This window comes from Neolamprologus brichardi, chromosome 14 (assembly GCF_056152115.1).
Source record: "Neolamprologus brichardi isolate AB-2024 chromosome 14, ASM5615211v1, whole genome shotgun sequence".
Classification (NCBI taxonomy): domain Eukaryota; kingdom Metazoa; phylum Chordata; class Actinopteri; order Cichliformes; family Cichlidae; genus Neolamprologus; species Neolamprologus brichardi.
The window spans coordinates 8447697-8474901 of NC_142117.1; the positions used below are offsets into that span (position 1 = coordinate 8447697).

The 27205-nt window shown below is 41.0% G+C and overlaps 1 protein-coding gene across 1 annotated transcript in view; it reads right to left on the reverse strand.

Moving 5' to 3' along the window:
* Positions 1-4662: 4662 nt before the first annotated feature.
* Positions 4663-27205, reverse strand: part of acsl3a (acyl-CoA synthetase long chain family member 3a) — a 38498-nt gene continuing 15955 nt past the window's right edge. The window contains exons 4-15 of the mRNA XM_087850759.1: positions 24342-24451; positions 23697-23835; positions 19902-20052; positions 18709-18832; positions 17045-17116; positions 11976-12115; positions 11697-11869; positions 9087-9161; positions 8446-8637; positions 7927-8041; positions 4935-5092; positions 4663-4843 (exon numbers count right to left, since the gene is read on the reverse strand). Coding sequence (XP_087706885.1) covers positions 4686-4843; positions 4935-5092; positions 7927-8041; positions 8446-8637; positions 9087-9161; positions 11697-11869; positions 11976-12115; positions 17045-17116; positions 18709-18832; positions 19902-20052; positions 23697-23835; positions 24342-24451 — 1607 coding nt within the window. The 3' untranslated portion in view covers positions 4663-4685. The remainder of the gene's footprint in view (positions 4844-4934; positions 5093-7926; positions 8042-8445; positions 8638-9086; positions 9162-11696; positions 11870-11975; positions 12116-17044; positions 17117-18708; positions 18833-19901; positions 20053-23696; positions 23836-24341; positions 24452-27205) is intronic.

Genomic DNA, 27205 nt, shown 5'->3' on the forward strand with positions numbered 1-27205 from the left:
TCTGAGAACTCTAGTCTGACGGTGGTGTTTTGAATCTCCAGCAGAAGTATCAGTGTAACAATAAAATAATCACAAAATCCATCCCAAATAAAAGTGTATCAGTGCTGTTAGCATGACAGTCTTACAATCAGAAACTGATTTTAATCTAGTGGTTCACCTCATGGAACTCATGGAAGTTCTGCTGCAGACTTTGTTCTGTTCTTCTGTTGTTGTTCTAGCATAATTTCCACCTGTTGGACCTGGTTTAAAATGAGATAATCAGAGAGGCTGAGAAGGAAAACCATTTTAGCCACTGATAGAGGGTTGAAATGTAAATGCACTTCAGAAGACCAACACATTTTCTGTCTGTTGTTTTAGATATCAAATGTTCTCTTCAAAATCCAGGAGTAACCTTAAACATATATGTAAATAAATAAATAAATAAAAAGTTAATACTCAAGTGCAGTAACAGTTTTTATGTAGCAGAAGAAGACTATAAGTATAAAATATCAGTGTATTAGCAAAGCACTATTTTTACACCTTCAGCAGTTATTGCAGTATGCAGCAATAGAACTGTTAGTTTGGAGTTTTGTATCTGATTATTTTGATAGTGTAACTCTAATACTGACTGGCCCTTTGGTCTCTTCTTTGGTCTCCACCAGCCACTTAAAGGAAATAGCTCTACTTTATGTATCATGTATGAAAGAGAGCCAAGAGCATTAGGTTATTATGAGTTGTTATAAGGCAGAGAAGCGCTGCAGATTCATGTGAGATTCCCAAGTTATTTAAAAGCGTCAGTCTCTGGGGTTGAAAATTAAAGGTTTTGTTAAAATGCCAAAAATTGCAGTTTTTCAAGTGGCCACTTGAGGCCAGCTCTAAAAGCACGTTAATCTGCACAGAAGGTGATGTTCAAATGGGCAACTTTATACGAGAAATAACCATGATTATGGCATGGAGCAAAAACTAGTTTTGAGTTCTACAGATATTTTAACCATTTCATAACAACTGCTGGTAAAACACAGAACAATGGTACAGTTGAAAAACACCTTAGTTCTTCAACACAGCCTGAACTAACTTTAGCTTTCTGTAATTTATTTGAGTAATCAGCAGGAATAGTGTCAAGGCTTCTTGACAGACATCTTGATCCCAAGAGGATCCCACACTGGTTCAGTGATGCTGAGGTCCGGGCTCTGAGGAGGGCTGTACCGGCTGATAGTGTTCCACTCTGGGCTTTGGTATGCTTTTATTGCATTGGCAGTTTGGGATCATTCCCATGCTGAAGCTGTTGCCAGTCACTGAGTCACTCTTCCACTGACATCATTTCTAAAAAGATTTCAGCGCAGATTTATCACACTAAAGAGGCAGGTGCTCTCAGGCCCATTCTCAGATACTTGATGGATTTTTTTCTATTGATAACATAACTTTCAGATACTTTTTAAATTTTTTTTTTTTAGATCTGTCACTTCATTTGTCCTCACTTTAACGGTTTTCTCAAACTTTTTCAGGACACACTGCACACCATGTAGCAACGTGTCAGATTTTTTTTCGCTAACAGCTCTGGAAATTACCTTATTGGTGCAAGGTACAAGGACTGGACTGATTGAAATGATTGAAAAGCAGCCAATGTCCAACGAAAAAATTTGAAAGGCCCTCAGAAAGCTGGAGAACTTTTGCTCAAGACCCTTTTTTTTTTTTAAAAAATAAATTCTAAGCACATCTGGCAAAACATGAAGAAATGGAGGGAGACTCTTTCGCACAGTGGAGTTCATTCTGCTTAACTCCCTTTCTGTAAAATTCTATTAAAATTACTATGTTCAAAGTAACAAAAATAAATAGGGCTCAGATAAAAGGCCTGACCCTCCAGAAAGCCAAGCTAACATAGATGTTAAAGATCATGAAGGTCCCCTTGCAGTTTTATCTTGCATGTGATGACTGACCTGCTGACTGTTTGTGTCATTTCATTTCAAGGGCGCCTTCATTTGTTTTAAAAACGTGGCATCCAAAGGAGATTTCACCAGACACAGACGAGGATCAGTTTGCAAACACTCCAAAGTGACTCCTCAAAACTCCAATGACTGCTGAGCATTAATGGTTGAATTGAATTTAGTTCCAATTAACCATTAGCATTATTGAATCAGTGGAGGCTGATTTCACTCTGTAGCTGACGTTCAGGCACAAATAAACGTCATCATTTCTCTGTTGTCTGGTGACACAGGCATCACCCCCACACCCAGTAAGGCTAATGTGCTCATTACAAAAGAATGACAGTGCTTAATACTTTCAATTTAATTAGTCAGACTCGGTGACCACAGCGGAAATAAAACGCACTTACAAAGAGACCAAAAGAAATCTTTATTTACTTCATTGGAGAAGGCAAATTATGAATAAATAATTTTCATCACTAGGCTGGGCGATGTGTGACAGTGTTCAAACAGGCAAGCCAGTGAATCACAAATATTCATGTAGGTGGGCGTACAGCACATGCAGGAGGTAGTGTGGCTCACTGCCCCGTGTGCCCTTTTCACCAAATGCAATCATGGAAGACTTTATTATATAATAATAAAAGAAGGAATAATAAAAATGACATATTCTTACACTTGCAACCTCGGTATAGAAAGACAACGACACATAACAAAGCCCTACATAAAAGGTTTGGTCTAGCTCTCTAACATGATTTTGGAATAAAGGTGGGAAGACACATGATGCCTCAACTAGTTCCCGTTCTAGCACACACTTTAAATTGCACCTGACAGGTTGATTATTTAGCAGGCTACTCAAGGTCCAGTGGCCCTGAGCTGCAAAATACACACAAAAACAAACACTTCACTTTAGGGAAAAGGTAGGCATAGTCTTTTAAGATTTTGAATGCTGGGTCCAAAGTCTCTCGCTAAATGTTGGTACTGTTCTTGTGTAAAATATAAACTGAGGGAATGAAATAGGAGCCCTGAGGAGCCTAAGGGATACTTTAACAAAGATATTCAAATGATGTACACAATATAGGCATAGTAGAGGAACACATACACACCATGAAGCTCACAGTTTTTGTGCTGATGTTAATGCCACATCCTGTCCTGCCTAAATGCTTCCACTCTGTAGTAATACCACTCACAGCTGATTCTGGAATATCTCGGCTGAACTCTTCAGAATGGCCCATTTCCCCACAGATGCTTGTAAAAGCAGACTGCGTGGCTAGGTGCTTGATTTTATCCAACTGTGCCAATGGGACTGAAAACGTGAATTAAAACACATAGAGGTGTTGCCCAAAATTATACAAGGCAACTATTCTAAGAGTAGAATAGAAAAATAACCTAAAACAGCCCTACAATATCACTTCTGTTTCCATGAAGGGAAATATTGTGTTTGCACAACAGAGCCATCGCATCATCAGATTAGCTCACGTGTATCTGGTGCATTCATCCAGTTGTGTCATTCTCCAAGGCAGGTTCTCACTGCAGCAAAGGAGTGCAGCGAGTTACAAACCTGGTTTTTTATCATATAACTTCAGTTTAAACACAGCTGACACATTTGCTTCAGTGATGGAAATGTGTGAATAAGGAGGAACATTCGATCAGCCAAGATTGACAAAAAAGGCAAAAGGCTGTGAGGGTTGTGTACGTGAAGCTACACACTTGGCCATTCTCACGCAAAAGACAACACGTATGACACAACTTTAAAGAGAATGACTGCAAGGTAGACAAAGTCAGACTTCCATAAATGTGCTTGTTCTCCAGCCCACACACACACACACACACACTGATAAAGTTTTATTTAGATCCTCTCTGTAATCAACCGCCTTACTGGAGCAGATGCAATCTATTTTCATATTGCATTATGATTTATCAATACTACAATGATTACACAGTCATTTCATCTGTAATACAAGGAGTACCCACTGAAAAGTGTACTGTATCGCTGTAGGGAATGTCTAAACATGCACTTTTGTTTCTTTTTCTTCAGTGTTTTAAAAGACCTATTAGTCACAATTTGGTAATTTTCTGAAACTAGAATCATTGTCGAAACATAAAAATCATCAGATCACATAAAAGGATTTATCTTTGATTACCAACCTGTTTCATTGCACTCAAATGACTTTGTGCTTTTAGTTTCATAGTGTGCTGATGGGAGAGACGCCCCACGAGCGTGGGAGTCACAGTCTGACTGTGGGAGGGAGGCAAAATAAACCACTGACAGAACACCAAACAAGTTAAAGACAAGAAAAGAAAATTAACCGTCTCCTGACCTGCAGGAAATTAGAAATTTGAAGTTAAAGTTTTAGAAGAAGATCAAAATGAACTGATTTCGACACATAATTCGACACAGGCGAGCAAAAAGCACCGAGGCTACAAGCGACCTGAGCTTCTGCTGTGGCAACTCAGACAAGAGTTCAACAGACAACACCAGCTTACGCATGCTCTGTTTCATAACTCACATCTGGAACAATAAAGACCTCTGGAATAGGGTCACACACCTGGATGGAAAAAAAGGGCACAAGGGATGTTTTTTTACAAAGACCTTCTCAGCCCGTCTTTTGCAACAAATTCAAGTAAAATCTGCTTCCTCTGTAAAACTGGTTTATCTGTGTTCCTGTGAGGTCCTTGAAACCACAAGATTTAGCACAGATTTATGTTGCTGTGGCTCTTTCACAGACTAAAGGAATGGGGGTTGGGGGTGTGGGAGTGGTCTCAGGTCTGTGCTGGTCCTGGCTGTCATTTTCCACCGTACATTCTCTCTATGTCATCCTGGTAATGTGTTTTCAGCTCCTTGCGTTTGAGCTTGAACGCATCAGTCACTAATCCTGTCTCGGGTGTCCACGGTTCTGGGCTCAGCCGGATCTTGCGGGGGATCTCAAAGCGTTCTAGCTGGGCTACAAAGGAAGAAGAAACATGAACTTGGTAAAACCTAGCTTGTGTCTGCAGCTCTGAGATGAAGCTTAACCCCTTCTCTGACTTTCTCACCTGCCAGTGCGGCCTCAGTAATGACCCTGAGGACGAGCTCCTCCACGGCTTTGCTGTTGCACAGCTCCTCCCATGACCCTCGGATACCATACTGGTCAACCAGAGCCAACAGGTGCTTCTGATTGGGCACCACAAAGCCAATCACGTACGTCTCGTCACTGCAGAGTAGGAAGACGAGTCAAAGAGAAAGAAAAACAGAACAATTATTAGCTTAAACTGGTCTTCAGGATGTGGACGCTGGGCCGAATAAGGTGATGGAGCACCAGAGTGAGCAATCTTTGCAATCTTTTCGTCAGTGTGTGGCATATTTAGCCTTGTAAGGAGATGGAAAAACTACATGCTTGAGAGAGTGTGAACAGATTGCATGCTTCAAATCGCTAGACAAACAGCTGCACTGTGACCCAGAACTGAATAAATATTTCAGGCTGCAGAAACAGATCCAGGTTCTGAATCAGAAGAACAAAATGTTTTTGTGAATCTGTGGTAACACACACAGCAGGAGGGCCTGCCACTTTTAGGGTACAAAAGGAAGGTTTTTATTCCTACCGAATAATGAAAAACAGATTTGTTGTTAGCTGAGCTTAATTCACTATAGAGATGTCAACTCTGCCTGTTTGTTATCTTGTGCAGGGCAGATACATGGAGCTTAATCGGAAAATATTGCACCGCAGATCACCAGACAACCAAAACTTTAATAAATGGTCCATTCATCTTCTTCTGCTTGTCATTTGCTAGTTATTTGTCCATCACATAGCTAACACAGATACTCAGCTCACCCTTATACCTTACAACCAATTTAGAGCCTTTAGGCCACAGATATGGGCCTGTGGGTGTCCTGTGGACTGCAGCTTCAGCAGAATGGATTTTGTTTTTGGCACATCTGCTGTTAATGAATAAGACTGAGATTTGGTAACAACTTTGGCTATTTTTTGTGTTCCCTCAAGCCATTCCTGAGCAAATTGCATCCTGCTGGGTGAGACTGCTGTCATTGGGGAGTGCCTTTGGCATGAAGGGTTTGCTTTGACAACCCCAGTTTGTTACGGTGGGTCGATATGTCAAAGTAACATTCATACAAATGAGGACAAAATTATTACCCACCAATTAAATTTAAAGTTTTTGTCAGAATTTTGTGTTGTTTTTTTTTTTTTAACAGAGCAAAACATTTTTAATGTAACATTTCTTAACATACCAGTTTTCTTTATAACATTTTAATTATTTCTGTTTGCACACAATAACAGACTCATTTAAGGAAAAACAAAAATGACCAATTAATTATTAAATTAGTATCAATAAAGTTGTTATTATTATTAGTGCCCTGAACCCTTTTTTGAACCACAGAACAAACTAGTGCTGTGCAATGATGTGCTTAAACTTTTAATGCTAAAAGAAAAAAACTTCTGCAGAAAGACAGACTGAAATATGCTAAGGAAACCTGCATACTAGAAGCACGTCCTATGGTCAGATGAAGTGAAAGTAAAGCTCTTTGGCCACAGAGATGCTGGTATTTAGAGAAAGAAGGAAGAGGCGTACAAATCTGGAGGGGCTTGAGAAATTTTCCAAAGAAGAATGGGCTGGGATTGTTCAGGACACGAGTTTGACTTATTGAAAACTACAACAAAAGACTGCAGGCTATTATATAGCATAAAGAACACATAATTAACTATTAGCATTAATAATTTTGACCTTGGTAGTTTTTGTAAAATAATTTTGCTTGTAAGCACACAAAATAAAACCAGGATGTTTGGAAAGGCTGCGTAAGAAATTCCTTGTTCTTCTAACTGGAACTTGGGAAATACTCTTTTAAAAAAATAAACTTTCATAGAGGGACTAATAATTCTGTCCTCATCTGTATCTGTGCCAGAGGGTCCTGAGAGTGGTTGTTCTTGATGATGTGAGTCGGGCTGTGAGCTGGAAAGCTGCGGCTGACCGAGGGTGTTTATAGCAGCAACTGGAGTTAATGAAAAGATGCTGAAAAGCATGTTCATGAACATGTCGCCTGGTCGGCCGTGGTTTGTTTACAGTGGTGCTGAAACCCAGGATGGAGGCACGGCAAATTCAGGACTGGGCTGAAATTGTGGCCAAGCTGGCGGCCACACGCGGAAGCAGGCGGGAGAGGGACCTGCCCAGGAAGGTCGGGCGCATGAGGGACCTGCACAGTCGGAGGTCACAGCGCTCGAGGGTCCTGCCCAGCCGGTGCCAGAGGTTATTGCGCGCAAGGGACATGCCTAGCCTGAGGTCGGTGTGCTGTCTGGAATGGCCTCGCACAGTGCGGTCCTGCGTGCTGGCCGCCTGTCCAACCGTCTGTGAGCCCCGGCTCACATCCACGCCTGCTGCAGTGCCGCCACTGACCACATGGGTGGCCCCCAGACCAGCTCCGAGGCCGCTGCTGGACACGTGCCCCTGGGCCCATCTCGTCACCAGTGCCACTTAATACCCGGGCAGCCACCTGAACTCACACCTCCTTGTCTCTGGGCTAGGGGCTGGGGGCGCCGACAGTCCGGGCTGATTGCCTCTCACGCTTGTGTGGGGGGAGTAGGTTCAGCCAGATGGCTCCCTGGCCTCAGTCGGGCCATGGGGGTACGTGGCGGGGCGTGGTCTGTGGTGCCACTGCAGGGCAGGCGGACGCACCTGAGTGGCATCTGAAATCACACCTAGCTGGTATAAAGAGTCCGTACTGGGTCCATCAGGTGTTGCTGTTGTTGTTAGTGTGTGTAGCTGGGAGTTGCAAAGCTTCAGCCAAGCAGTGTGTAAACAGCAACCGTGTGAGTTAATAAAAAGTTAATGCTGAAAAGTATGAAAATGTCATTAGGTCTGCCGTGGTATGTTCACAATTATAGATTATGGAAAGAAGCTAATGCGAGAGGTCTATTTTATAATTAAAAGTCAAACCAATACGACGATCTAAAAGAACAGGATCCACAGAGATAATAAAGGTTTTAGGGGATCTGTAAACTACTCTTATGTATATTTCACTGCCCCACTCCTCACACACCTGTTGGCATAGGCACAGATGTTATCGATCAGAGGGCAGTTCTTCAGCATGGCCTCCACCTTTCCCAGGGAAACGTACTCTCCTGCCTGCAGCTTCACCAAGTCTTTCTTACGATCTGGAAACACAGCAAAGGGAGCAGCCTGTAAAAAGTGTGTATGTCCATGCATATATGTGGATATATCTTAAAAAGAAAGGAGGAAGTGAGATAGAAGGATGCATTTTCTACTCAGCCGTGTGCATCTGAACAAAATAAACATCTTGCTGGCTCACTGAAGTAAACAGAAAGGTGAAATCATACTAGGATGCGAAGTAAAATGTGATTTGTTAAAAGCTTTTCTGACACACTGATAAATGGCAAGTGGAGATGAAAGGTTGTCTGGAACAAGACCAAGCATGAGAGTCACAACATGGGCACAGCATGAGAATGTGAGCTTCAGACTTAGTGGCGATAAAAACCAGGATAAGACCTTCTCGTTCTACACACTCCACCCACACACACACCTCCTCATGCCTCCTCACCAATGATCTTGAGACAGCCGTCTTCCTGAAACTCTCCAATGTCGCCTGTACTGAACCAACGCTGGCCGTTCTCGTCTACAAAGAAGTCCTCTTGGTTTTTCGCATCCTTCTTGTAGTATCCCATGGTTACGTTGGGCCCACCAATGAGAATCTCTCCCCTGGGATAAGGCTTGTCAGTGCTACGGTACCCACCTAAAAGCATCAGCAGATTAGAAATGAAAATACTTTTATTGGACTGAATCTGCTACATCATAAAACTGCTGAGAAACAAAAAAAAACAAAAATCAGATGGTATGTTTACTTAAAATTCTATTTTTACTCTGCAAGGAATAAACTCAACTCGATAAGTATCAAAACTTATACAGACAGAGTGCAATGAAAGTGAGTTATGATTCCTTACGTAAAAAGTGGAGAGACCAGTGCTGTCCTTACAAGGTTACAGAGCAATGCTCAAAGTCCCACCAGGCAGGGAAATGTGAAAGAAAGTGTTGGATCAAGTGCGTATGTGTGTAAAAGATGACCCATAAAGAAACAAAACATGCAGACTGATGTTTTTTTGAATATGAATGCAAATGACCGTGTTTATATCATCATAAAATGTGTGTGTGTATGTGCGTAGTGCCTCTCCCCGTCTCACTCACCCTCCACCCAGTCTTTAAGCTTGATCTCACAGCACACCAGCGGTCCTCCCACTCTCCCAGTGCTGTAATCCCACACTAGAACAGACAACACACATACACACACGCGCATATCAGGGAGCACACTAGCATCAAGGCACAACATTTATCGCCATAGCAACACGACCTGACTTGCTCCCTCGCCATGGAAACCCCATCCCTAAGGAGTGTTAGCAACTCAGTGTTTTCCTGACTCAGATGACCACAGTGGATTTGATCTGCTGGTCTGGTCTGCCTGGGAAAGGCTGATAGGGTTTCTTACATTTCGCAAATGCTTTGGCAGTGGAACAGATAGATTAATTCATATCAGATTATTGGGACAGACATTGGCACCGTAGTTATGTGAAACATTCTTGGTCTTCATGTTTATGAGGGAATGGAGACTCTCTCTTGTGTCTCTTTTGTTTTCTTTTACAAAACTCATAAAATTTCACATTCATTGCTTTTTCTTTTTCCTTTTTTTTAAAAACTTGATAGGGTCTCAGAGTAGCGTGACTTATTGCTAATGTTGATTTTTCCACACCACTCTGCTGAAAACAGATAATACACTCCCTTTTTTTGTTTACTGCAACCCACGCACTGTATATCTACTAATTATTTTCCTCTCATCCATTTTCCCATCCTGGCTATAATGGAAAATTTTTCTGGCACAGATACAGATGAGGACATTAGATATCTACTAATCTATAATTAGTAGATATACAGGCGTAGGCAGCACGGTGGCACGGTGGTTAGTACTGTTGCCGCACAGCAAGAAGGTCCTGAGTTCAATTCCAACATCAAGCCGGGGTCTTTCTGTGTGGAGTTTGCATGTTCTCCCCGTGTTTGTGTGGGTTTCCTCCGGGTACTCCGGCTTCCTCCCACCGTCCAAAGACATGCAGCTTGTGGGGATAGGTTAATTGGAAAATCCAAATTGCCATTAGGTGTGAATGTGCGAGTGAATGTAAGCGCAAATGGTTGTCTGTCCCTGTGTGTTGGCCCTGCGACAGACTGGTGTCCAGGGTGTACCCTGCCTCTCGCCCTATGACAGCTGGGATAGGCTCCAGCGCCCCCCGCGACCCTGAAAAGGAGAAGCGGAAGCGAATGGATGGATGGCTATAAGGCCCCTTTCCCTCTTTGTGTTCTCCCCCTGTTTTTATCTCTGCTTTCAGGCTGTCAAAGTTGATGGGAATTTCATGGGGAAAAACCACAAACTAGGAGGGTGCCAGGATTTGATTGGAAAAATATGGGAAAATTGAGGAAAAACTGGTAGTAAGTATATTTTTATGTTACGTGCCTGGGCTCTATAGATTGAAATGAGCAGCTTTACTAAAACCCAGCATGTTTACATCTTATATATTCACATTGATATCCAGTAATATGGAATGTCCCTGTTAAATAAACAAATAAACACAACAAGCTAGCAATTTTGCCTGAGAAAATGTGATTTGTGAAATTCCAAGTATGCCTAAAATATTGGCAATATCCCATTTTTATTCTTACATATCATGATAAAATCAGCAATAAAGTGTAATACTGTACATAAACAGTGTCTGTCCCTCTGTTTGTCTTTCTCCCACTGCACACAGACTAAGCATAACGCAACAGTGGTTTGGAGTGTTGCTTCCAGCTGTTTATGAAGCGTCCTGTCTGTGACTTTATTAAATGCCTGCAGATTTACAGGGTAACCTGCAGTAGCGCTGCCCATTTCGCTATCCATAAAGCACAATAGTAAAATGTGACCTTAAAATTATTTCTCCCTCTATGATCACTAAAGGAGGTCTGTAGCTTTAACTATGCTGAGATTTTTAGGTACACCTAGCAGTAGCTACTACAGTCTACTACCATTGTAGTGAGGCATTTCCCTTGTTTAGTCTAGCCTCGTTTATAAAAATAGGGTCAGCAGAATAATAGGCACAACTGTGAGTGTGTCACAATGATGCCAGTGCACTCGGTGATCATACAGCTGAATCAAAGCATGTGTAAAACAGGACTGTACTGGACTGAATTAGTTAAACTGGTTGAAGCTAATAAACTCACAAGTGAGAGTATTTTTTTCATTTGCACAGGACAGATGGGAACTGTGATCTACTGACTGATTGTTGCCAAATAGGATACAGGAATTTTACACTGAATGGGTTCAGCTCACATTAAAAATACTGATGACCGGCAGTGCTAACACTCAGACTCTGAGTAGCTACACCTGTGGTATGAATATTAAAGTCCTTGGTCATTTTCAGAAAACTCGACCTCTGACCTTGACATGGGTTGAGGTCACATAGATTTGAACTCATCTGAGATTTTTAACAGATGCATCTTTGGTATAAGCTAGAAAAATTACATCCGCTTGCTCTCGATTGATCAATTTTCATATTCATCAACTTGGGTGTCCATCCCATCCGCTCAGTAGGTGGGGTGATGACAATACATCATCAGCCTTTTAGGGCTGAGGGGTAAAAATTAATGACATAAAATGTTTTAGTTTTTCCAATTTGTGAGTGGTTTGAAATTTTACACATTTCAAACTAAAATAATTTTACACATTACAAATCTTACAGTAGGCATGCCTACTGTAAGATTTCCATTCATGCTCACGCTCGCTAATGGTTCCAGCTCCACAGGTCTCCGTCAGGCCGTATCCTTGACCCACTGGGCAGCAGAAACACACATTCATGAAACGCTGCGTGGCTGCTGAGAGTGGCGCTCCACCTGAAAGCAACACCCGTGTCCGTCCTCCTAGCAGAGAGCGGACTTTCCTGAACACCAGTCTGGATGAACAAAGGAGGAAATACATGAAAAAATTATGACTTTTAAATATTCCTTGAGAGTCCAAGCTGCAAATGCAACAGTATTTGCTGATATAAGTCTCCATACCTGTCACACAGCGGTGTGCTATATCCTTTGGCGAGCTGCTCCAGTTTGTAGTTGTATGCCAGAATGAAGAGTGTTCGCTGAACACAGTTCATCTCCTCGACCTTGGTCATCACGTTCTTATAGATACGGTCCATGATCTCCTGAAGTCAGGAGGCGGGACAGGGTGAAAAGAAAAAGAGCATTATTATGTAAAAGGTAACAATAAGAGCAACAGTTAAGACTGATACAGATACAGAGAAAAGACTAGAATGATGGTTAAGAAATGTAATTTTTATATTTAACCTATAAGTGAACTTACAGCTGTGATTAAAGGTGATTATACTGGAGTCAGAGCAATGAAGAGTTGTATGTATCTGAAGCAGAACCTGAGCAATGCTGGATTTTAGAGACCAGTGCAAGTTTATATGGTGAGAGTTTATTAAAATTTTTTTGAAAGCACGGAAAAGAATCCAGCCATTGTAAGTTGGAGCACGCTCTGCTGGACAGACTATGCAATGACACCGGTTCTAATGTTACCCTAAGCATGTTTTTCAGCATCAATGTGCATCAATGTTTGACATCTAAACCAACATATACACTGATAGCAATATCCCTGTCACAGGACGACAACAGGAGTTAACCTTCATGTTGGGTGGGTTTTTAAACAAGACTAAAAACTAATGTGTTCAAAACCCCCAAATCTCATATTTAAGCAACTTTATAAAACAAAAAAAAGATCAACACAAGCACACATGCACATGTGCTCCTCAAATCTGGTTTCATAACTATAAGGCTCCCCAATGGATATCTAATATGTTTCTAATTTCTATGTGACCTACAAAACTAAAAAAAACAAAACAAAAGCAAACCAGAAGAGGGAATCTCTCTTTGGAATAAACAAAACCATGTGGTAAACCCACTACTAACTGTGGCCCTAAACATTAGATTGTTTTTTTTATATTTATTTTTTGACATTTAGCCTTTGTTGGATAGGAAGGTAGGGAAACACAGTAGGGGGACAACACACAGGAAAGGATTGGAGCAGACTCAAACCCAGGCCCCTGCAGTGGCAGCAGCTCAACCAGGTGAGCTAAAGCAGCTCCTTCTGAGCTCCTTTGTTTAAAGTATAACAATATGCAAGATAAGCGACAAAGCAAAACATTTGGGACTTCCTTGGAACAGCTTTTACTGATACATTACAGGAGAATTATCACCAGAATGAGCATCTGTATTCATCTCTATTCTGATTTACACTAAGTTTCATCTCAAGTACTTTCTGAGCACCAAACAACAGACAGACTTAGAAATGAGCTGGTGAACATTAAGCAGCAGAGGATGCAGATATTTTTCCACAGGAGTCCAAGAACAGAGTAAAAACAAGGAAGTATCACATTTCAATCTGCCTGGTGGCCAGAAACTCAGAGGTCCTAATGAATGCACATGTTTCTCTGTTAATACTGCGTAACTAAGCCACTGTCAGTCATATCAGCTCAAACTATCTTCTTTCCAATGCCCAAAATGCCTTAGCCCAACATTCACAACAAATATCTTCTTTGCTAAAAACGGGCTGAAGTGGTACTAGGAACATGACGGTACAAGGAAGAGCAATGTCAATCATGGGAAGTGGTATCAATTTGTATTACCAAAGGGACTGTGGTGCAGAGAACAGAAACCCACAGATCAAGAGCACTTCATCATCTACATCAGTGTCGACAAAAGGCTGGACATGGTGAAATGGGGAAAGGGCACAAACAAACCCCCCTCCCACCAAAAAAACAATAAAAACCAGCTGGTCCTGTTGGGTTTGTGCATGTGTGTGTACGTGTGTGCATGAAGCAGTGAGAGAGGAAGTCGACACAGGATCCATGCAGCCGCCTGCTGTCATATCACAGCAAACAATTTGTATGTGTGTGCGTGTCGTGGGGATAACCACATGGGGCTTTCTCACGTTCTGTTTACAGCTGTGAATGGTTCCAGAAACTGGGGCCCTCTGGCCTTTACACTACGACCACTGGGAGATGGGGGGGAGGGGGTGTGTGTCTCCATGTGAGTGAGAGGGAGAGAAGAGTGCATCCTGTATTGAATACAACTAGCTCGTTAGATGACATTCATTTTCAGGCGTCTTCAGTATTGGCAATGGTCACAGTCAAACAACAAGATATGGGAAAACAAAATCCTGAATGGAGGAAAAGTACAGAGACGATCACTTTATCAATGTGTTTTGAACAACTGGTAGGTTAGCAAATGTAACTTTTCAGCCTAATAATACAGTTAAAACAATATACATGTAAATACAGGGTGAACTTGGGCATCAAACTGGTAAAGTTTTTTAAAAAAGGAAAAGAACTTTGAGGCCACAATGTACACAGATTTGCTCATTATGGAATGTCATATTAATTTGGAGCTTTTAATACTTTTTTTTCTGTTCTTTTTCCAGACATCTTTAATGAGGCAAAGAAAAGAAATAATTCTCTTGGTTTTTCTCAAATTCTCTACACAGAATCAAAAGATTGCATACATTGCTGTCCATGTATGATTGTAACAAGCAGTTTCTCTTTGCCAGCATAAAAATAATTTATTTCACAACACTCTTTCACTCACTCATTTCTGTCTGGGATTAATAAAGTTCTGATTCTGATTAGATGCCTTCTGGAGAGACGTTTTATGGTGAGACAAGATAAAGACTTGGCTATGTAGCCACAATTATAAGAGATATGTGGAGGAGTAAAGGCGAGGTTTTCAGTGAGAAGCTCAACTTCTGAAAAACAACCCCACACCATAATCCCCCTTCCACCAAACTTGTACACTTTACCTTTCTCCTGGCAACCACCAAAACCAGACTCGTTCATTGGATTGAGAGACCGAGAGGTGTAATTCGTCACTCCAGACAACAGAGGTGGCGTGCTTTACACCACTGCATCCAACGCTTTGCATTGTAATTGGTGATATAAGACTTGCAGGCAGCATCTCGGACATTGAAACCCATTCCATGAAGCTCTCTACACACTGTTCTTGAGGTAATTAGGAAACCACATGAAGTTTGAAGGTTTGTTGCTAACATCGCTCTGTGATTTTACTTGGCCTACCACTTCATGGCTGAGTTGTTCTTGATACCAGTTGCTTCCACTTTGTTATAACCCACTGCGCAAAGTGATGTTGGACTGACATCTTTTATAAGTCATTTTTGGACCTGCAATTTTGGTCCACTGAAGGGGCTGTTTTGTAAGTTTAAGAGCAAAAGGAATTTAAACATTTTCTAAATACTCTAACCATTACTATTTTACATAGATTTCAACATATTTAATTTACATTTCAATAAATGACAGTTTTAACCTGGTTACAAACAAATGAGTTGATTAACTAAAATACTATCTATATTGGGACCGACAGACCCAATATAGACACGATCACACATCCACCAATCAGTGTTTAGCGGGAACACCTACAGCTGACTGTGGAACATTTAGTAGCAAGAAAATGTCACAACTGGACTTGTTGCACAGGTGGTATCCTATCACTGTACCACGCTGGACTTCACTGAGCTCCTGAGAGCGAGCTGTTCTTTCACAAATGTTTGTAGAAGCAGTCTGCATGTAGAAGTGCTTGATTTTATTCACCTGTGACTAGAATATCTGAATTCAATGATTTGGATGTGTGAGTGAAGACATTTGGCAACACGTTGTACAAGTTTCCATCCTAGAAAAAGAGCAATGAAGAAATAATTAAAAGCCCCCAAATTACCATGACCTTTATGCCCATGTTGAGTGGATGTAAACCTCTGACCACAACTGTATGTGTCCACTTTATTGACTTCTTGAAAAAATAACATTTATCATACTATGGCTGTAGATATAGCTGTTATAGCTTTCTGAATTGAAGCATGGATTGGACTTTAAAGTATTCCAAAAATACTACAGCCTCCAAAACACAATTTCAGTGTATGAATTTTGTAGAATGTCCCGGGAAGAGACACGTATCCTTTTGGAGTTGTGTCAGGATGAGCATCCAGCATAAAACTCTTCCAAATCAAGCATGTGGCGCTACCCGCTGTGACAACTCCTTGTGAATAAGGACGTGGTTGTAGAATGGGGGAAAATTAAAATACTGCAAGCTGGAAAATGCAAACTAAAAGACACTTTAACAGTAAAATATAATATAATTAAGACTTCTTTTGGACCTGTAGACACCCTGTTTCTCCATCACGACTGAACAGAGTGCTAAATTTTGTTGACTCTGAGTATTTGTATGAATATCTTTCTGCAGCAAAGCACAATAAAACTACAACCAGAAGAAGCTTCAAAAGCGTGAAAACTTGGATTCGTTTGAAGTCATGTTTCAGGCCACAGTCTGAGTTTTAGTCCATCATATACTATCATTTTTTCCCCCCTTTTAATAATAATCACTTCATACACATCATACATCTACCAAGTAGCTACTAAATGTGGTTTTTGGTTTAGAGCAAATGGGGGTGGGGGGTAGGTTTTTGGACTCTTTCACTTAAAACAGCCATCTGCAGCATTTCTACCAAACCAAAAGTTGAGTGTTGTAAAAGGAAAGTGAAAAGACTCTGAAACAAACAACTTGTAGCTACAAATGACCTAATTTCACATGAAAGTTTTTATTTGCATTAACATGTTAAAAATGTCCATGTGATTACAGCAGCTTAAATTCTGACATATTCTGACTACCTTGGGGTGTTCTTTAATAAACAAACTGTAAAAAATTTTAAGCAAAGCCCATCTCGGAGTCCTTACTGCTGAAATGGATTAATTAGTAAAATTTACTTCAAAGACAAGCAGCACTAGGCAACCACAAATATTCAACTTAGACCCCAGGGAATCAAACATTGTCTGGTGATTAAATGCAGCATTGACCATTGGTAGGATGTATTTACGTCAGACCAAGATCCAGCAGATCCAAGACTGCTGGACTCTATCACTGCTATTCCATGAGTAAACCTTGTGCACAGGCCTCAAACGCAAGCCAGCAGCATTGTTTGACACACAGACTCAAGTCGAGTGAGTCAGTGAGTGACACTGTTATTGTTAATGGTTCTCTAACACTATACTGGACAGTGCATTAAGACATACCGGGACCGCTGCCATCAGAGTGGGTTGGAGCATACTGGTGTCTCCTTTGCTTCCTTTCTTGATCTTTGTTGACTTAGGGTGGGAGAAAGAAACATCAATTGATAATTTAAATTATTACATTTGTAATTAGCTGTTACCTCATTTTGGGGGTTTGTTTCGCGCATATTCGGACTGAAATGATGTCTAAAAATCTACTAGGTCCAGCTATATACAGTCATGAAAAAGTAAAAGTATCCCCTCTGTCCACTTTAAGGTTGTTTTTGTATCAGTACATAACAGAAAAATAATATGATGCTTAGCAGGATCTAAAATTATTTAAATACAACCTCAGATGAATATGTTATATTGGTTCATTATTTATTTAACAAAAAGTATGCCCCCGCTGTTTCCACAGGAATTCAGAGGGTAAATAGCAAGCATGTCCTGCAACTGAAACGCATGCTTAGAACTGATCATCTGCAAGTATGAGCACCTCTATAAAACCAGAAGTTTTGGCAGTTTGCTGGTCTCGAGTATCCACATGAGTGTTGACAGATGCAGTGGAGGAAAGACATCAGAAATGATCTTAGAAGAGTAATTGTTGGTGCTCATCAGTCTGGGAAGGGTTATCAGGTCATCTCCAAACTATTTGAAGTCCATCATTCTGCAGCGAGAAAGATTATTCACAAGTGGAAAACATTCAAGACAGCTGTCCATCTTCCCAGGAGTGGACGTCCCAGCAAATTCACCCCAAGGTCAGACAGAGCAATCCTCAGAGAAACTGCCAAAAAAACCCAAGAGCTAAATCTCAGACTCTACAGGCCTTTAACCCTTAAACTTCAGGTCAGTATAATTAGAAAGAGAAGTATTTTTTATTTGGAAGGGTTGTCAGGAGAAAGGCTCGCAACTAAACTTCCGCAACAATGTCCTTTGGACAGATGAGACCAAAGTGGAGATGTCTGGCCATACACAGCACAATCACCTTATATTAACTGTATACCAACTGTATAAGGCTTCATGATTTGGGCTTGTTTTTAAGCCACATGACCTGGGCACTCCTTGGATACCAAAGTATTCTACAGCCCTGTGTGAGGCCATCTGTTCTACAATTAAAGCTTGGCTGAAATTGGATCATGCAAAAGGATAATGATCCTAATTTCCGCAGCAAATCTAAAAATAAATGGCTGAAAAGAGAAAGAAATCAAGGTGCTGCATTGGTCCAGTCAAAGTCCAGACCTCAGCCTGACTGAAATGCTATGGCTAAGAGACCGGCACATAAAGGTATCACAAACCTCAATGAACAGAAGCACGACTGTAAAGAAGAGTGGGCCGAAATTCCTCCACAATGATGTGAGAGACTGATAAAGTCGTACAGGACGTTACTGTTTCTAAACGAGGTTCTACAAGCTGCTGAATCATGATGTATCCTTAGTTTTTCACACAATGCTTCTGCATGTTGGCTTAGTTTTTTGTTGAATGAATAATGAGACAGTGTAATATGTCGTGTGTTCTTATTCATCTGATGTGGTGTTTAAATAATTTCAGAACATGGCAAAGATGTCCTGATATATAAAATCTTAGAACAGACAAAGGGTGTACTTTCTTTTTCACCACTATATATTAAATATAAAATACATGAAAATCAACCAGAATGCACTTCAGATGATACAGATGAGAGGTTTTACCTGGTCAGCAAGAGTCTGAGGCGATGAATAGCCAATCCTACAGCCATGAGACACACATACGAGCTCTGCACTGAGCTCCAGTACATGGGCAAGAGGCAGGTAGCCGATGTAGGTGTCTTCTTCACTAAAAACACACGCAGACTTCAAAACCCCCGATTTGATGTGGGCTATTAAATGTTTGAGACTACCGCGAACATGAAGGTCTTAGGGTCATCCCATCTCAAGTCAGACAATTTTTAGAAGGCTTCCTGCTTCACCTTTCCCAATTTGCGTAAAAACTTTTTGTAAATTCAATTCGGATTTGGTTGGTTGATTTGAGGCAGAATGACCCTTTAGTGAAATTAATCAGGCATTAGTGGTCGTTTATTTCATCAAGCTGAATCAGTACTAAGACAAACTATTGCAAGTTATACATTAGTCATATTTTCAAGATATATACTGTTTATGAGCTACATTTCCTTGGAGTTCAGCCTCATCTACTGAAAACACATTCATCTCAACTCAAGTAACAACCAAATTTTGGGGAAATTTCCACTTTAGTGAACATGTTGTACATTCAAGCCATGAATGAGGGGGAGATTTACATAGCCGTGTTACTTAATCCACAAAGGAAAGCCAACATTTTCATAAGATCGACTGAGACTGTCACAACTAAACCCCTTTAACCTCCATCCATCTCACCCTGACTCCTTTTCTCCCACATTGTTCCTCTACTCATACTAAACTCCCTCCCTTTTCTGTTTCCTCTCACTCCCATCTTAATCCCCGGAGACGGGTCAGTTTCTCTTTTAATATAAGCAATTGAGCTGCATGATGATACCAGCTGAACAAGCCTATTTTCCATAATGTTAGTTAAAATATTCCTTTGAAACATGAGAAATTTGAACATTGACCTCAGCTTAGTTTTGATTACAGAGTTCCCGACTATTTCTTCTGCTTCCAGTAATCCATTGCATCACACTCTTCTGTTAATGAACGAACCTAAATGGCATGTTCTAATCTGTATGTTTGCTGGCTGGTGATTCTGCTTGGACGTGTAGCAGAGGAGATAAGCTGCTTTGGAAAGTGAATTTCCCTGCAAAACTTCCTCCATAATTTACAAACAGATGAGTCAAAAATCATCACATTTAAAACCCAAAACTATTAGACCATACCCCGGGGTGTGATATAATAAGCACGTTTGAGGTCTTTACCACAGGTTGGGAATCCTCTCGGCCATTCCTGTAATCCCAGCGATGATGTTGCTGTGGGAGATCATAACGCCCTTTGGAATGCCTGTGGATCCGCTGGTGTACATGATGACTGCAATGTCCGAGGGCAGCGGGGCCTTGTGCTCACGTGTTGCTGGAATGTCAACAGAGAAAGCCCCAAAACATACACACTCAATGTGGCAGAACTGGATTAATGGTTTATAGCACAAAAATGAACCAATTTTTAAACAATCCCTAGAAACACGGTTCATTTGTTGTTTGTGTGCTGGCTAAAAAGTCTTTTTGTATGTAGGAAAAACCCCATGACTTAAGAGTCAAACACACAGAAAGGTTAAATGGTTATCTCAGAAATTAAATAACCTAATTTCAACTAATGAGGTAACACATCTGGCACAATGCAGAGTTTAAATAAATGCGTTCGCCAAAAACACCATTTGCACGTGTTCATTCATCTTTTCTCTTTCTCATGTCGTTTGCTGCTGTCTGTCCTTTCTTATCTATTCTCTTCTCCCTCCTTACACTCTTCCTTATGCTCGGTTGTTCCTCTTTAATCATGGTTGCCCCTTTTTTTTAAACTATTTGAGCTGTGTCCATTTGATGACAAGTATGTTAACAGTATGGTGTGTGCAGACTTTAAAAACTGTGTGTAGGTCCAAATCTTCTTTCAGGCCAACATATTTGCATGAGAATGATTTTCTAGCTGTCACGTGGCGTGCACAAGGCTGAGGGTGAATGTTGGCATAAATTTTAGATTTTCGCGTATCGGTCCTCAAAAAAACGTCGCTGAGTAACAGATGTTACACATCAGCTAGTCAAGTATTTATGATCATCTTGATGATTTGACACCAGATGCAATTAGCACTGGCTAAGACAAACACTGTACGGTTATATATTGTAGTGACCTGTCAATCTCAGTGCTGACCTGTCCAAAGAAACCAGGCTTCTTCTTTTTTTTTTATCCTTTTTTGAATACAGAAACATCATTCTGTATTCGATATGATTTAAAACTAGTGATTGAATCTGGATAATTTTCCATAAACTATAGAACTTCCTGGTTTCCAACTTTTACCAAGAACTGTGCAACTGCATGTGTTTTACTGGCTACTGCAAAGAGTTGGTATATTCCTTGACATTGCACTGTAGCAAAAGTTGTGCATGACTTTTTTTATGCATTCAGCACAGTCAGGCTGAATGCGGCCTAACACAACTTCCCTTTCCACCCATGATTTCAGTTGCAGTCTGTTTTCATCACTGCCTCCCAGCAGGTAAGGTTAACAATCAAAACATGTGATCAAGTACAAGAAAGGTTTTTTTTACATCAAAGAACAGCAGATAAAGGCAGTGAAAAAGACATTCACATGTCTGGACAACAGAGCAAAATATGATGAATCTCTTGCCTTCTGATCCCTTTCTTGGACTCCTACGGTCTGAATAAATAAGTAAAGAGCAAGTCAGTTTCCAGCGGGAACAGAACCAGTTGGGAAACAAGAGATTGGGTTTTTTTCGCTTTCTGTCGACAACAAAAACAGATCTAAGAGGCTCAAGCTCAGCAGGCACTGACAAACCAAAGGATGAAGTAAAGTGCATCACAGTCACAAGGGCAGCCATCGCTTCTCTCCCTCCAGAGACGTGGATATGAGGCGTGTGCACTAAGAAAGCTGATGTCATGTGAAGTTAATAGCGCCATGTGTAAACATGACCCTCGCCTATATCCCAGCACTCTATCCTCCCTTCCTACTTCCTTCTCCCTTTATCTGCACATGACTCTACCAGCTAGACATGTTTTGGGTCAGTCAGTTCAAGGGGCCTCAATAAAAAGTGAAGATGGGTGATGGCCTCTTCCTTATCTGTGTGCTAACTGAGCATGCACGGTATCAACCTTAATCTGACACAGATGTTAGCACTTCCTTCTTCACATGACCTAATGGGCCAGATACCAATCTGCCCCCACTCCATACCCCCAAAATACAAGCCCTGACTATTTCATTTACTTGAGAGGAAGAGATGGCTACGTCCAAAAGCCTGAAAGATTAAAACACGTGCTGTGAACGGTAGTGTTTTAGGACCTCTTAGTTGGAAAGTTGCTTCTCTTCAAGGCGCTCTGCTGTTTGTTTGTTTTTTTTGTCTTTTATAAGTTATAACAGCACTGCCTGCTAATAGATTTGTTTCATTTGCTTTTATTCACTTTAAGCTTGTAACAAGTGTGTTGTAGGTTGCTTCTGCTGCCCCCAAGTGGCCAACTGTCATTTTATTAGTTGATGATGTTGATGAATACACTTTTAAAAGAAAAATAATTAAATGTGTATATATAACTCAATAAACGAAATAGACATTCGGTTTTGAAAATCTGTATCCATGGGAAAACAGGAGCACTGCAAGCTGCTGTCTGTGTCCCAAGTGGCACAGGGAGGAATGTAAAGTTTGGTTTCCACCAGAAATGTTGCCAGATCCATTAACAGAGCGCTGCTTAGTCACAGAAACCACACTAGCAAAGTTAGGACAGCTGTGTGGTGTAGGTGTAGCTCTCTTTGGACTTGAGCTTGGCTGTGACCTCAGAGGAAAACAAAAATGAAGCGGCAGTTCTGCAGTTCTTCTAGTCAGGCTGCATCCAAAAGAGAGTCAGTCCCTGTATGTTAAAAAGTATGTTTAGAGCCTGATACTGGAGTGTAAGGATAGTTTCCTCTTCAAAACAGCCACATGAGTGGTGGATGCTTGGACTGACAGGTGTGGACAGTGGCAGCTACACCTGACTGATCTCTGCTAGGCCTCATGAACACTGATTGAAGTCACTGAACTGGACCCTTCAGCTGTGTTTGTGCTGCTGAAGCGTTTTGGAGCTTTTGCAGTGGAATTATCTGACAAATAATATGGTGTGTTGTGTGCTGCTGACCATTCAGCTTAACAGTGAGATCAGGGCAGTGGCTAAATCAAGCTTTTTCCAATTGAGGCAGTTGGCCAAAACAAAGCCGACTGTTTCCAGGCGGATTTTGAAACCATTGTAGCCTCACTCCACTGTCTGCCCTAACATTTTAGGATTCATTTTAAATGTCTTTTCTTCCCTTTTAAAGGCCTCGTTGGTCTTGCCCTTCTGCAACTCTCTGAGCTCCTGCATTCTTTTGCACCCACCCGTTTTCGTCTGATGAACTGCTCTTGAGTGTGCTTAAAACTGTTGTGGCTCCCAGAATGTGGAATGATCTGCCTTTGCACATTAGACCGGCCTCTGTCTGATTTTTAAAGCTCTTCTTTCAATCTCTTCTTCTCTTCAGTGACACCTTATGAAACTTTATGACTTGTATTTTATTTGCTTTAGTGTATGACTGTTGTTCTTCTCATATTTTGTGTCTTTTATTTATTTCTGTTAAAAAATATTCACACCGTACTTCTAAAGGCTTTTAAGAGTTTTATTTTTTTGTCAAACTGTAGTTAAGGCCACAGTTTTGGATTAAAATGCCTCCTTAGAGCTCCAAAATCCTTCACTGGAAAATGGCATTTTGCCATAGTGAAGTAACGTGGAAAATATTAAACACTACATAGATCTGTTTACACTGTTAATGTCCTGCAAGAAAGTGCTTTATCTCAAGTGGAGTGTGGTGACTTTAATTGTCACTGTGACTCACCATGATACACAAAACTGTAGAGAAAACCTTTTTCTTAATGGGCAAGCAGCTAAATACTTTTTTAATGTTTTAAAACGGAGCAATCCTAATTCTGTGAGTCATGAACTCTTGAAAGCAAACTTCACATAAATCAATGAACAGACACACAGACAAAACCTACCATTCTCATGCCTGGCTCCCAGCTTCTGAACCGCGGCCATGTTGTGGATGCTGATGCCACGTGGATAGCCGGGCCATGCGGTCGGTGCATTGTCCACTACAATGATGTGTTGCAGCCTTGGAACGTCTGTTAGGATGGCCTGACACACACACACACACACACACGCACGCACGCACACACACACAAGAAACATGGCATCTTGATATATGTTGTTTCTATATTGACAAAACATAAATAGTGGGTTTTTCTGGGAACAAGTGAACAAAGGAACATTCTCTTTATGCCGCCTCAATAAAAATGGAAAGATGAAATGCAAGAGCACTGCTTGTCTTGGCACTGAACCTGGCCAAAACATGCCAAAGCAGTCGGCACGTGTCTTCTAACATTTACAACTCTGTCATGGGACGCTGCAACCTCTCTGTTCCTGCAGCGCTGAACATTGTGTTCTCTCTGATTGAAAACTTTGGCTCCGACGTTTCCTCAGAAGATCAGATATATGAGATATTTGTCCACACAATGATGTTTGTCACTGTAATGTCCGCTGCTTTATACGGTTTGGTCTAGTAGTTTCTTATACTTTGTGATGAAAAATAAATTTCCTGTGAAAAAAGATTTGCAGAGAGAATTTACTCTGTGTATTCTAACCTTGAGTCTGGTCTCCAGAAGCTCCCTGCTGGTGATGATGTGGGTCACCTGAGTCTCATTCAGCCCGTGGGCAATGGCAGGACCTCCCAATGTGGAGTACATGGTGACCACTGCAACCCACAGGGACACAGAAAAGGCACATTAGAGTATAATAGACTAAAACATTAATGGCCCCACAGGCAAATTTGATTTCCACATAGTAGTCCAACAAATTAAATACATGCATACACAGAGGACGGCACAGGACCCAAATCCAAATGTACTCATCTGCCACTATGAAGCGTGAGGCAAAGGTGGACTTAATGTGATGTGCAAGAGGCAGGATGGGCTGTTTATCTAAACTGTGTTAATTCAAGACAAGCCTGTCTGTGTGTGAACACAGTGACCGCGCAGACATGTGAAGATGGACCATGTACGTGCTGACTGTCTACAATCCTCAGTGTCCCTGATTTAGGCCCCTCTCACTCAGATGAGCTCTTCAGGCACCTCCAGAGGCTTCCGAGCCAAACGGCTCTCGTTGCATGATAAGTACTCTATGGGGGATATAAACAAGTACTGATGTTTGAGAGGGTTTACTGTTTTGACTAAGTGCATATGTCTAATGAAGCACTGTGTGGTTGCATGAATGCATGCACTCAGCAAACCAGGGTTAGCGTTTCAAGCCGTCCTTTAAAACCAGATATTGACTCTTGCCTCATGGCTCATATGTTATGGATATGATCTACTTTGGTTACACAACATTGTGCTTCTTTGGGAAGACTTGATCTCAAGACTGATCAAACTCTGAACACCCAAATGATGCACCTATATGTGCTTGTTTAACATCTTTATAAAACTGCATTTTGGAACCAGAGGTGTTTGTATGGGGTCGACGATGCTGACTCTGTACAGACGTTCTTCACGTTCTTTGTGCTATCTGCATGTGCATGAAGGGTCATGTCATGTTTAAACAGGAAACGGCATTAGCCCGATTTAGTGCCACAAATTTAGAAGCTTTTGATTTTCTAAAATATCACTGGATGTTTCAGCATTATGATTTGCCTTGAAGGGAATAAAAAGGATCAAAGGGACTCAAAACATGACAAAAATATCCCCAGATCATAAGCACGACCGAGTATGTAGTTTAAATTCCCAAACGCAGATCATAAAGTTTTTAAGTGAATTATGTTTATGTGCTTTTACAAAACTTCTCAGCAGAAGAAAGTTTAAAAAAGGTTTTCTCTTCTCTACTTGGGGCAAAAAAACATGGTTTCCCTCGAGAAGTATAATCAAAAAGGATTAAAAATCACAACATAAAAAAAACCCCCTTATTTAAATTTGGACAATTTCCCTTCAATCTTCTTATGCATGTTTGATTGGCTGTGTGTGTTATATGTTCACACCATACCAAATGTTCACCATATGTATGGTCTCTTTCTTCCTTTGCATTTTTTCCACTCTGTCAATTTTTAGAGCACATTTCAGACCATAAACATTTACCTGTACCCAACGAGGAACACTGTGCATTTTTAGAAAACAGGACCACAGGCCCATTAAAAGACATTTTAATCCTCCACAACTAAAATACAGACAATAAAACCTGACTTCACTATCCATATGAGTCCTACAATTGTTTTTCTTTTACTTAGCTAAAAGATATAAATTGCTGCATGCATAAGCAGATATTCCAAATTCATTGGTATCCTATGCTTTCATTATTAGTGTCTTCAATTATATCACTTCAATTTCCCCTTCCCTTTCCCCTCACCCCCATCTCGTGACAGCAGATGGCTGCCCCTCCCTGAGCTTGGACCTCTTAGAGGTTTCCTGCCATCACCTAGTGCTTGCTCATGACTATTGGCAAGTTCTCTAATGTTATAGTCTTTTCCTTATGTTATTAAGGTGACTGCTGTCGTGATTTCATTCTAAATAAATTCAATTGCTTGACTCAAAGTTTTTGTGGGGCTCGCTCGTTATTTCACCTGTTAACACCACATGTTGCAGAATTTGCTCTCTGTTTGCTTCTAGTCTCTTCCTGCATGGACCCCCCCCCCCCTCCCCCCTTCAAGTTGTTAAATAAAAACACTAACAGTACTGATTTTGCTTCATGTCCAGCTTGCGATTATTATTCAGCCTGGTGTCTCACTGAAGTACTTAACGGGTACTAACATAATTGTGATTGACTTAATTGTTTGCCTCGAATTTTCTTCATTCTTATGATTTAAAAAAAGCTTTTGCTGCATGTCCTTGTTGTGACTGATTCCCTGAAACTTAATACATTTTATAAAAACTGCAATTATTTCTTCCTCACATTAGACAGGATGCACATTTACACAGAAAAACTGAAAAAAACATAATATAATTAGCGCTCAGCTGAAGAATGTGTTTGTTTTAAAAGATGAGAGCAGGAGACAAAAAAAAAACAGGAAGGAAAGAAGGAGAAAAAAGTAACAAGAGGAAACAACAGTAGATACACTGACGGCAACAGAAGCAGGCTAGCACAGAATAACATAGTCTGCAACCCTGCGTCCCGGCTCTGACACAGACACGGGGGTTTATGGGACAGGGATTTGTGACATCAAAATCTTGCGTCATGGAGCTCCAACACTTCCTGCGCTGCTGCTGTGTGCGGGTGAGAGGGAGAGCCATGACACCTCCAGCCGTGAGATCTAAACATTCAATGTGGCCCAAGCTTAACACATACACACACTGTCAGACACTAAATGTCAGTACAGGAAGCTTAGCTAACATCCAGACTCCACTAAGTAGCAACAAAGTGGAGTCTGGACTCTTTTTTTTTTAGCTTGATACAACAAATGACATCTTGAAAGAGAAGCTTGTCCTTGACTCTGCGAGGTAGAGCTCTGCTGTGCAGCTGATGCTTG